Source organism: Sapajus apella, unplaced genomic scaffold, assembly GCF_009761245.1.
Source record: "Sapajus apella isolate SASKATOON/1434 unplaced genomic scaffold, GSC_monkey_1.0 scaffold118, whole genome shotgun sequence".
Lineage (NCBI taxonomy): Eukaryota > Metazoa > Chordata > Mammalia > Primates > Cebidae > Sapajus > Sapajus apella.
In genome coordinates, this window is record NW_022437058.1 from 1,182,350 (window position 1) to 1,194,404 (window position 12,055).

At 45.0% G+C, this 12,055-nt stretch overlaps 1 protein-coding gene across 9 annotated transcripts in view; it reads left to right on the forward strand.

Moving 5' to 3' along the window:
* Positions 1–12,055, forward strand: part of SECISBP2 (SECIS binding protein 2) — a 43,387-nt gene that overhangs the window by 26,278 nt on the left and 5,054 nt on the right. For all 9 annotated transcript variants that reach the window (XM_032260428.1, XM_032260436.1, XM_032260430.1 and 6 more), the window contains 4 exons: positions 3,757–3,923; positions 4,954–5,092; positions 6,649–6,802; positions 7,511–7,731. In XM_032260428.1, coding sequence (XP_032116319.1) covers positions 3,757–3,923; positions 4,954–5,092; positions 6,649–6,802; positions 7,511–7,731 — 681 coding nt within the window. The remainder of the gene's footprint in view (positions 1–3,756; positions 3,924–4,953; positions 5,093–6,648; positions 6,803–7,510; positions 7,732–12,055) is intronic.

Consider the following 12,055-nt stretch of genomic DNA (forward strand, 5'->3'; position numbering starts at 1 on the left):
TTTAGGTTCAGGGGTACACATGCCGGTTTGTTTTATAGGTAAACTTGGATCATGGGGGTTTGTTGTACAGATTATTTCATCACTCAGGTACTAAGCCTCTAGTTATTCTGATACCAGTAGTTATTCTGATCTTCTCCCTCCTTCCACCCTCAAGTAGGCCCCAGTGTCTATTCCCCCTTTGTGTCCATGTATTATTCTTACCATTTAGCTCCCACTTACATGTGAGAACATGTGGTATTTGGTTTTCTGTTCCTGTGTTAGTTTGCTAAGGATGACGGCCTCCAACTCCATCCATGTTCGTACAAAGGACATGATTTCATTCTTTTTTATGACTGCAGACTATACCATGGTGTATATGTACCACATTTTCTTTATCCAGTCTACTGTTGCTGGGCATTTAGGTTGATTTAATGTCTTTACTATTGTGAATAGTACTGCAGTGAACATTCACATGCATTTGTCTTTATAATAGAATGATTTATATTCCTTTGGACATATAATGGCATTGCTGGGTCAAATGGTATTTCTGTTTTAGGTATGAGGAATCATCATACTGCTTTCCACAATGATTGAACTAACTTACACTCCCAGCAACAGTGTATAAGTGTTTCTTTTTCTCTGAAACCTCGCCAGCATCTGTTATAGCCATTCTTTTTTTTTTTAGATGGAGTTTCGCTCTTGTTACCCAGGCTGGAGTGCCATGGCGCCATCTCGGCTCACTGCAACCTCCGCCTCCTGGGTTCAGGCAATTCTCCTGCCTCAGCCTCCTGAGTAGCTGGGACTACAGGCACGCGCCACCATGCCCAGCTGATTTTTTTGTATTTTTAGTAGAGACGGGGTTTCACCGTGTTGTCCAGGATGGTCTCGATCTCTTGACCTTGTGGTGCTGGGATTACAGGTGTGAGCCACCGCGTCCGACCCTGTTATAGCCATTCTAACTATTGTGAAGTGTTATCTCATTGTGGTTTGATTTGCATTTCTCTAATGATCAGTGATTTTGAGCTTTTTTTCATATGCTTGTTGGCCACTTGTATGTCTCTTGAAAAGTGTCTGTTTGTGTCCTTTGCCCACTTTTTAATGGGGTTGTTTTTTTCTTGTAAATTTGTTTAAGTTCCTTATAGATGCTGGATATTAGACCTGTGTCAGATGGATAGACTGCAAAAATTTCTCCCATTCTGTAGATTGTTTACTCTCATGCTAGTTTCTTTTGCAGTGCAGAGGCTATTTAGTTTAATTAGATCCCATTTGTCAATTTTTGCTTTTGTTTCAGTTACTTTTGATGTCTTTGGCATGTACTCTTTGCCAGTTCCTGTGTCCAGAATGGTATTGCCTGAGTTGTCTTTCAGGATTTTTATAGTTCTGGATTTTACATTTAAGTCTTTAATCGTCTTGAGTTGATTTTTGTATATAGTATAAGGAAGGAGTCCAGTTTCACTTTTCTGCACGTGGCTAGCCACTTATCCCAGCACCGTTTATTGATCAGGGTGTCCTTTCCCCATGGCTTGTTTTTGTCAGCTTTGTTATTTGTTCCTTGCTTCCTCTTTTACTGCCTCTGGTGTTAAATATTTTTAGAGTACACTTTTGATTTCTTGTTGATTTTTTTTTTTTTTTTTAAGTTTAGTTTGAAAAACTACTTTCTTAGTGGTTGCTATACGGATTACAGTATACCTGTTAGTTTATGTATTAGAAAAACTTTACTCCAATATGTGTCCATTTTCTTCCTCCCCCTTTATGCTATCGTCATATGGTACATCTAAATATATTATAAACCAAACACTACAGTGTTGGAACTACAACTTTGTATAGCCATATCTTTTAAAGAAGAGAAGGAATAAGGGAAAAATTTATATTTACCAGTTTCATAATTATGATTTTAGGTGTTCTTTATTCCTCTGGATTCATTTGCCATCTTGTATCCCTTCTGGTTGTATTTCTTCTGAAGGGCTTCCTTTAGTATTAGTGACACAAGCCATACTAGCAACAAATTCTCACAGTCTTTATCTAGGAATGTCTTTATTTTGCATTCACTTTTTGAAGGTTAGTTTTGCTGAATATAGAATTCTTGGTTGACTGCCCCATAGCCCATCCTTATAGCGAGTCTTCCCCTGGACTCCATGTAAGTCCTTGCTGGCCTGGTGGTTTCTGTTGCTTGCCTATTCAAAATGGCAGCCTCTGACTGGCCATGCTCCCTTGCCTTCCCCATTTGCTGAAATCACCACTTTAAATGACCACCCTCTGAATTCAGCAAGCCCCTTATGGCCATGACAGGGAAGCTGCTGTTTTTCACAGCCTTGCCACCTGGTTCAATGAGCCAAAGCTGAGCAGGGAGAAACTAGGAAAAGCCTCAGACGGGAATGTCCAGACTCATACTGTTCTCACCCAAAGGCTAGTCATCTAAGAAGTAAGCACTCGGTTTGTTGGAAGCCTTTGATCACTTTCCAGAGGGCTGATATGATTGTTTTTGGCAGTTATGTTGAACTTGGTGGTTGTTTTTGTGGGAGGGAATGGTTGATCTTCCTCTGCTGTGAGGAAAAGACTCTTCTTGGGCCCATTGTCAGTGCTTTGTGAAGAGGTGCCTGGCAGTGGGGTGCAGGAGGTGTAGAGTTGGAGGGCTTGTGGCAGGTTTTGCAGGAGCCCAGGTGAGATGCTGAACTTAGTGGTATCGTTGAGGACTGGGTGAATGAGCACGTGAGCCGCACATGGTTTTCCAAGAAGACCTGAGAAAAAGAATTGAGCCAGTCACATGTATGTTCAAACCCCATGTGGAAATAAGGCTCCAAAGATGCAAGCAGCTGTGCTTACTAAGGCCAGAGCAGCCTGGGAGGCAGGTACCGTTATCTTAGTTGACCTGTGCAGGTTACATTCTGCATTGAAGCAGTGAATCCAACAGGTGAGACTAAGTGGGACTGCCTGATTGACAAAGCACCAGTTATTTTAAAAACTGTTCCAAAATTAAAGGAAGGCAGGTAAAATACATTTGGAAAAATGTTGGTGACTGTTGAAGCTGGACATGGGCACGGGGTTTGTTTACTATTCTGTTTTGTTTGGCATATGTTTGGAAATTTTCCAGATCAAAAAGTGGGGGGAAAAACTATATAGGAATTAACTGTTTATTTGAAATAATTATCGATAAGGGAAATAGAACAGAAAAGGAGAATAAAATTGAACTGTTTAGTAGTAATCACAATAATTCATTGGCTATGTAGAGGGATTACCAACTGTTCATGATGGGATTTGGGAAAACATGTCTGGAAAACTCAAGAGAATTAACTAGAAATATTAATAGAATCTTATAAGGTACCTAGATACAAGATACACATATAGAAACCAATAGCCAGCTTCCATAAAGGCAGTGTCAACTGGAAATTGTAGTGGAGAGAGACATGTTCACAGTAGTAACAGTGAGTGCGACCACCTAGAACTGCCCTGAGTCAAAAAATGAGATCCAGGCAGTATTAGACTGTACTGGGAAACATGGGAGATCTGATGACATGGATAGGAAGGTAGGTTCCTAAGTTACTTGATACTTTTTGGGGATCTCATCCGAAAGATAATAAATATCATTTAGAAATTGCCAATGAAAAGAATGTGTAAGAGATTTTTTGACAAAGATGAGAAGGGTTGTGGGGACAGGCTGGGGATGACATGGCAAACTCCTTTGGATACCCTGAGGCAGCCACTGGGCAAGCTGCGGTCCAAGAGCTGGGTAGAGCATCTGGGAGGTGACCATGAGGCCTTTGTCTCACTGTGTTTCAGTTGGAGCAGTGCCAGTCCTTTCCAAAGAATGTGCGTCAGGGGAGAGAGGTCGCCGTGTGAGTCAAGTGAAGACCCCGCACAATCCCTTGGACTCCAGCGCCCCCCTGATAAAGAAAGGGAAGCAGAGGGAGATCCCCAAGGCCAAGAAGCCAACCTCACTGAAGAAGGTGTGTAGGTGTTTCAGCCAAAGCGAGGCACTAGAAATCTTAGACAGCTTCACGTGTCCATAGTTATCCTCCCATTTCTTAGATTTCTAGATTTTACGACTTAAACATTACTTGAATATGTTGTAGTAAAACACGTTAATGATACTCTAACAAATGATTCTTCACCCTCCCAGCATGACACATGAGGAACATGTTATGTGGAGAATGCTTCAGCTACTTGAGAAGAAAGGAACATCTTTTATTGTTTTAACTTTGCAGTGGCATGGACAGAAAACCAGAAATGGGAGGAGTTGCATTTTCCTCCTTCTTATCGTCCCCCTTCATCCTACCCTAGCTGATCTATCTGATGTTCAAAGTCGGTGAATAGTGCACACTTCCTTATAGACCTTCCAGGAGGACAGTCACAGGCTCCTCGATGAATTCTTTTTTCTTTTTTCTTTTTTTTTTTTGAGACGGAGTTTTGCTCTTGTCGCCCAGGCTAGAATGTAATGGCATGATCTTGGCTCACTGCACCCTTGGCCTTCTGGATTCAAGCAATTCTCCTGCCTCTGCCTCCCAAGTAGCTGGAATTGCAGGCATGTGCCACCATGCCCAGCTAATTTTTATATTTTTAGTAGAGACAAAGTCTCACCATGTTGCCCAGGCTAGTTTCGAATTCTTGACCTCAGATGATCCACCTGCCTTGGCCTTTCAAAGTGCTGGAATTACAGATGTGAGCCACCTCCCTCCAGTGAATTCTCACAGCAACCCTGTGGTGTAGGTGCTCAGGCAAGCGCTGAGCTACAGAATTGGATTCAGAGCTCAGGGCCTTCCTGTGTGGCTGCTCTGCATACCCAGGGAGGAATGTGCCACTCCAAAACCAGCAGGGAGGGTTGGGTCAGCTCCCTGGAGGCTGGGGCGCACTTGGCTGCTCTCAAAGCACAAATAGGCGCATTGCCAACAGGTTGAACTTGGGCGGTTTAATTTGCAGAAGAGCTTATCTTTTAAGTACAAATATTTAGGCATTTTAATTGTTTGTTTAATTTTTAAGATTATTTTGAAAGAACGGCAAGAGAGAAAGCAGCAGCGTCTCCAAGAAAATGCTGTAAGTCCAGTTTTTGCCAGTGATGACACACAAGATGGAGAGAGTGGTGGTGACGACCAGGTTCCAGAGCAGGCAGAGGCCTCAGGTACCAACTTCTGTTTGTGCCTTAAGAATAATTTAGGTGGGAGCAGCTGCAGAAAGGATGAGCTATGCTGAGCAAACTCTCCAGGACTTGGCTGACTCCTCTTGGCTTTGTGGTGAAAGTGGGTCAGCATTGAGCTCCCAGCTTTACAGGGAAGGGATGTCCCCATGGATGGGGGAGTGTTTCTAGTGCCTCTTGTTCTGCGTTCTGTGAGGGACAGAGGTGAGGATCCTCCCTTCCCACCAAATTTGATTTGTGTGGTGCTAGGCGGTCCTCTAACTTAAAGTGGTCATGAGAATTAGCACCGCTAGCTGCACAGCTGTTTACCAGCAAGTATATGAGATGTGGGGACATGAACACGAATGTATGTTTTTAAGCAAACTTCTTATTCAGCTGTACATTTAGAAAAGTGCATAAATCATCAGTGTACAACTTGAGGACTTTGCACAGTAACCACCGTACCCAGATCAAGAAGCAAAACAGCTCAGCAATTTCCTGTGCCCTCTGGTCAGAGACCTCCCCTAGGAGACCCTTCCCTGATAGCAGCCCCACCCACGGCTGTGGACGTGGCTCTGGTGCAGCTGTGTGTTGTGTGCTGCTCTCTCTGTCCCCTGTCCTTCAGCCTTGTTGGCGACATGGAGTTGCCATTTATTTTCATTACTGTGTAAAATTCAGCTGGACAAGTGTACAGGGTTGCGGATGGGCATGCAGGCATTTTCTAGTTTGGGGTAATTAGAAATAGGGTTGCTGTGGACAGTGTTATATGTGTCTTAAAGGACACAAGCACTTATTCCTTTGGGGCATTATGTGGGAGCAGAATTGCTTTAGTAGCTCCTGCCCAGTGGGTTTCTAACTGTTCTACCAGTTACAGCCCCAGCATGGCTGAGAGTTTCAGGTGCTCCCCATCTCCACGGGACCACGGGGTACTATCTTTTTTGAGCCTGCCATTCTTGTAGGTCCAGTATATGTTTTTTCATTCCTTCACTTGGTGATCGGTTATGCAATTGCATTTTGATAGTCGAGAGAAGTAACTAGTAGGTTATTACTGCATCAGACCTGGTGTGTTTGAACACACACCTCTTGAGTTTGTCATAGTTTAAATGTTGGAGTTCAGCACTTTCTAAAGGATTATTTCAAAAAGAATGGTCTCAAGCATTTGAGAAAAAACTTACAACTAAAGGCCAATTTTTAAAAACTTCCTGATAATGCAATTCTTCAGGTTAAATTTCAAAATCAAAAAATAAATTTGGCCACTGAACTGTACACTTAAAAGTGGTGAAACTGGTAAGATTAACGTATATTTTACCATAATAAAAATGAATGTATAAGTAAATTGGGGGGAGGCACACCTCCAGGCATGACAGCCTCCACCCGTTTTTCTGGTTTCCCCAGGCATCCTTGTCTGTCATTGCTGCCTTCTGTAAACCTCTGCATGTTGTCTGTGGATGTGGTGGTTGTGTGCAGAGTCTGGTTGCATCGGTAAGACTGTATTCAGCCAGCCCCTCAGTGTGTGCACTGAGCCTTAGAGATGTCTTATAATGACTTTTTCCTCCACGAAGGGCCAGAGGGGACAGACGAACCGATCTCCACTCCTGCGGTTGAGGGCAAGTCAGAGGAGCCACCAGGCACAGAACTCCAGAGGGACACAGAAGCCTCCCACCTTGCTCCCTATCACGCCACCTTCCCTAAGATCCACAGCCGCAGATTCAGGGAGTGAGTGAGCCCCTACCTGCCAGGGACTGGTGGAAGAGGGAAGTGCTTCGGTTCAATATGGCGTTGATTTCTTCCATAAATCCATGTTGCTGGGCCACACTGTGCTTTAACTCTTATGGTTGAAAGTAGCCAGGTACCTGGTTACACATGTTCAGGGAGAGCCTAATTGTTGTGTCTGTATCTGCTTCTACTGAGGTTCTCGTGGTATTAATGATGGAAAAGGGGCCCTCAGCCCAGGTTTGAAGTCAGAGAAATGGATAGTGAGGTGACTGTGCATCACCTTGGGCCCCTTTTCATGGTTCAATCTCTGTATAATTTCTTAGGGCAGCAGGATTCTTTTAACCTTGTGTGCTCACTCTGTCTTCCCCCCTTGCCCACTTTTCTTCCAGGATAGTCTCCTGGTATTTGTCTTTATGACAGGGAGATGCACAGGGTAGTGGCTAAGATGGGGACCTGTGGCAAACTATGGTTGTGGGGGCAGCGCCCAGAGAAATTTCTCCCTTGTAGTTGGGAATGGGGGAAAATGGCCCAGTATTTACCTTTTGTAAATTTAAATCATTGGGAATTCCACAGTTCCGGTTAGTAGTACTCGCCGAAACGACCTCTTGTCTGCTGCATTCTACGTCTCTTCTCCCTGGGGTGGGTTGGGAGCATTGCTGCAGTGTCACAGCCAGTGGCACAATTCCTGATGTCTGATGTTTCTTTCAGTTACTGCAGCCAGATGCTTTGTAAAGAAGTGGATGCTTGTGTTACCGACCTACTCAAAGAATTGGTCCGTTTCCAAGACCGTATGTACCAGAAAGATCCAGTCAAGGCCAGGACTAAACGGCGACTCGTGTTAGGGTTGAGGGAAGTTCTCAAACACCTGAAGCTCAAAAAACTGAAATGTGTCATTATTTCTCCCAATTGTGAGAAGATACAGTCGAAAGGTAAAGGCATGGCGTGGTCCTGTGACATGTGGGCCCCTGTGTGAGTGTCTAGTGTGCCATCCTCATGGTCACCACACACCTGGTATACTGTGCCACGGGCCTTGACAGCTCATCTTCGTGGGTTTTGTTTTGATGAATTGTTTCCCAACTGCATTGACCATTACTAAGTGCCTTACCCTCTGTAGGGCAGGTGGGTCCTGTGGTCCTGCACACGGCGGGCCCAGCCAGCCCACGCAGGCCTCTGGCATCAGGGAAAGACATGCCTCTGTTGTGCAGGCCGCCACCCTGGGGCTGGGATAGTCACTGATCACTCATACCACAGAGATGAGATGCTATGCCTGGCAGCCAAGCAGTACCTACCTAGGGCTTTTGTCTACTTGACATTTAGTTGTTCAGTCTGTGGTTGACTCATCTGCTTGCTTGTTACAGGTATGACTTTGTCTAAATATTTTGCTGTTTTACTTAAACTGGAATATACGTTTTGTTGGATGTGATATGCTGTGTCAGGTGACAGTGAACCCTCACTGTGACATCTTATGTTTGGCCTACACTTGTGCTTTCTTGGCTTCTGAAGGACTTGCCTGTCCCTGTTGTGTCCTTCTCAAATTGAGCAATAGGAGAACTGATAAGAGCAGAGTGGCATCGCTCTTATCCTTCATCTCCCTCTAGGCTAGGGAACTCACAAGCTTCTCCCTGGCCCCATTCCTTTCTCCTGCAGTGTAAAATTCAACTTTTTTTTTGAGAAAATGCATCCGCATCCTGTGGCTGAACCCGCAGAGATGATGTTTTCCAGTTATCATTTCCTGTCTAAAGCCTGGAGGTTTTCTGACATGGCCAAGGCCCCCAGCCGGCAGCTCTTCCCTGTCCTAACTTGGTACTGGTCTACCATCACTGTTGACAGAATATGGCAGACGGGATCTCAGTGACCCACCCATCTGGTTATGTGCCCAGAGGCCTTTCCAGGTCATTGAAGAGGACAGGCCACATGCTTCCGTGGCTGTTTTTGTCAGCGTTGTTACAAGTCCATAGCTAAAGGGTCAAATAGTCCTATAGGGTTTGTTAAGGGAGAGGCAGGCTTGGGCTCCTTCCCTTTCCATATCTCTATATAAGAGACTTGTGAGCTACTGCTCACATGTTTTCAGTTTTAAGTATTTGTCAACTCCCCAATAAAGCAAAAGGGCTTTGCTTGTTACTTACCCTAATGTATAGTTTGGGTTATTGTCCTTGTTTTGTGGTGGTTGCTTAATTGTCTATATACTTAGCATTAATGAAACCTCATGCCCTCAGCCAGCTGCCTCGGCCTCTTCTAAGATAGTTGGTTACACCAGGCATTTTGCAGTTTTATCTGCTAAAGAAACCTGTATTCCCAGCTTGCTGTACCTCATGTATTTGGCACCCAGGGATACCCTTGGCTCTCACCCCCTTTCGATAAGGTATTATTTATGGACTCCTTCTTGGGGTGCACTCTTGTTTTGTTGGAGCACTTTCCTCTAGTGGTTTAGGAGAAAAGGATACATGGGAGGCATATTTTGAACCTCTTGCTTTAAATCCAGAGTCTCTGATTCTTGATCCTTTGTGATCTTTTTTGCACTCTCTGCTCTCTGGGCGTTCACTGGAAGTGCCTTGTTACAGGATGTGGGACAGTTTGCATCCAGTGTCTTTGGCTGTGGGACATGCTGAATTTTTGCTTTAAATCCTCTCCTCCAATCCCTGCCAGCTCTTCTTGGAACTGCATCAGGGTCAGGCCTCCTGGACTGGTATCTTCACATTATTTGTTTCCTGCTTCTTTTCATCTCTTCCTTTTGGTTTTATTTTCTGTTAGGATTTCTCAACTGTGTCTTCTAAACTTTCTGTATAGCTTTTTACTTCTGATTTTTTATTTTTGGGGAGCTGTTTTCATCCTCTGAAGATTCCTTTTTTTTTTTTTTTATCACATTGCTGCTGCCTCAGGGACGCCTCTCTGAGAATTTTAATGATGCTGAATTTCTCTTACTGCACTGCCTCTGTTTCCTCCCAGTAGTTTGCTTTGTTTGTTTTGGCCTCTCATGGTGGAGGTTTTCCACAGATGTCCACTATCCCTCAGTTGTCTGTGCTTATTTAAGAGCCAGTAAACAGCCGACTAGAAATCCGGGTGTGTGGCTGGTGTTCAAGGCTGTGAGCAGCATTGAGGGTGATGGTTCTCAAAATGTAGCCAGCATCAGAATCACCCAGAGGGCTGAGGAAAACACAGATTCCAGAGTTTCTGCTTCAGTATGTCCAATGGGCCCAAGAATTTGTACTTTGAGCAAGTTCCTGGGTGCTGCTGCTGCTGCTCTGAGGAATGCACTGAGAACTTCTGTAGGACGATGTGGTCGGGCTGCTTCCATGTCGGAAGTGCCCCAGGTGTCTCTGTCTCCCCTAGGGCTGGTCAAATCCCCAAGGAAGACTTCTCACTACCTGCTGGAGGGACAGGCGAACTTCGCCCTGTGAGCTCATCCTGAGGTCACCACCGTTAGATGTGTGGTGTGTCATACCCTGCAAACCTGTGCTGTGCCTTACCAAAGGGCCGCAGCTGAGCAACTTGCCCCTTTGCCAGTGTTCAGCCAGCCCTCCTCACTGCTGCATCACCCTATGCTGCCTGCTCCTGGCCGTTGGGGGATTCTGGGGTCCAAGACTGGCTATTTTAGGCTTTTCTCACTGTTGGCTTAGGTTGGCTAGCTCAGTTGTCCATTTGCTGAAACTTTTTGCTGTTGTCTCTCACATTCTTCTATGGATTTATGCCTTTAAAAAAAAAAAAAGTAAAAGTGTGTACACACACACACACACACACACAAACACACTCAGCCCACAGTCACCTCACTTTCTTTTTTTTTTTTTTTTTTGAGATGGAGCTTTGCCCTTGTTGCCCAGACTGTAGTGCAGTGGCGGGATCTCAGCCTACTGCAACCTCCGCTTCCCGGATTCAAGCAATTCTTCTACCTCAACCTCCCGAGTAGCTGGGATTACAGGCATTTGCCACCACGCCCAGCTAATTTTGTATTTTTAGTAAAGATGGGTTTTCTCCATGTTGGTCAGGCTGGTCTTGAACTCCCCACCTCAGGTGATCTGCCTGCCTCGGCCTCCCAAAATACTAGGATTACAGGCATGAACCACCGCGCCCAGCCTCTTTTTTTTTTTTTTTTTTTTTTTTTTTTGAGACAGAGCCTTACTCTGTTGCCCAGGCTGGAGGAGTGCAGTGGCGTGATCTCTACTCACTACAGCCTCCACCTCCCGGGTTCAAACGATTCTTCTGCCTCAGCCTCCTGAGCAGTTGGGACTACAGGCACATGCCACTATACCCAGCTAATTTTTGTATTTTTAGTGGAGACAAGGTTTCATCATATTGGCCAGGCTGGTCTCAAACTCCTGATCTCGTGATCTGCCTGCCTCAGCCTCCCAAAGTGCTGGGATTATAGGTGTGAGCCACCACACCTGTCCCCACACCACTTTCTTAGAAGCCATCATTCCCCTTCTGTGCCTCTGCCAGAGCATGGGGCTAGGTTTTTACTTGATCAGTGTCATAAGGATTTGTTGTGCCCTTAATATGCATTTGCTTAATCATTGGTTCCAACATGTTTCTACTTTGAGGCATGAGGGACTTGATTGCATATCTTATAAATATTTGTCAGATAAGATACCCAGTGGCTTGCAATCATCTTAAAGGTAAAAATTGATGAATTACATTGAAGTACTGTATTTGCTCTGAGTGGCATTTTACTAATAATTCTAAACTTACACTTTGAAATGGAAATTATCTGAGCCGAGCATCTTGCTTGACATAAGCTTTCTTGTGGAACTTCAGTAGTTGGCCCTTGCCACGTGCTTTCATCTCGCTAATAGCAATGGGTTGGAGGTTGTTTGAGCAAAAGTCTGGACTTTGCTGCTTGTATTGGGTGTTCCCAAGCCCACCACCAGGTTCAGTGATGTGCCAGGAGGACTCATGTGACTCAGCATAGAGTGGTACTTGCAGCTGTGACTTACTACAGTGAAAAGGCACAAAGCAAAAGCAACAAAGCGAAGAGGCACATGGGGTTAAGTGTCGGGGAACCGGGCTCTGGCTTCCGAAAGTCATTTTTAGTGGAATCACATGGGAGACTCTTAATTCCCCAGCGAGTTAAGAGCCCCTGGGAACCAGGGATGCACATTAGAGACTCAGCGCCTGGGCTTCTGTTTGGGCCCAGTCACACAGTCATCCTCTGCCTAGCACATATGAAGTCCAGACTCCAGAAGGAAAGCAGGTGTTCAGTAGAAACCACAACACACTATGGAGGCACAGTGAGTTACTCTTACCAGTTAGGGTGGTGGG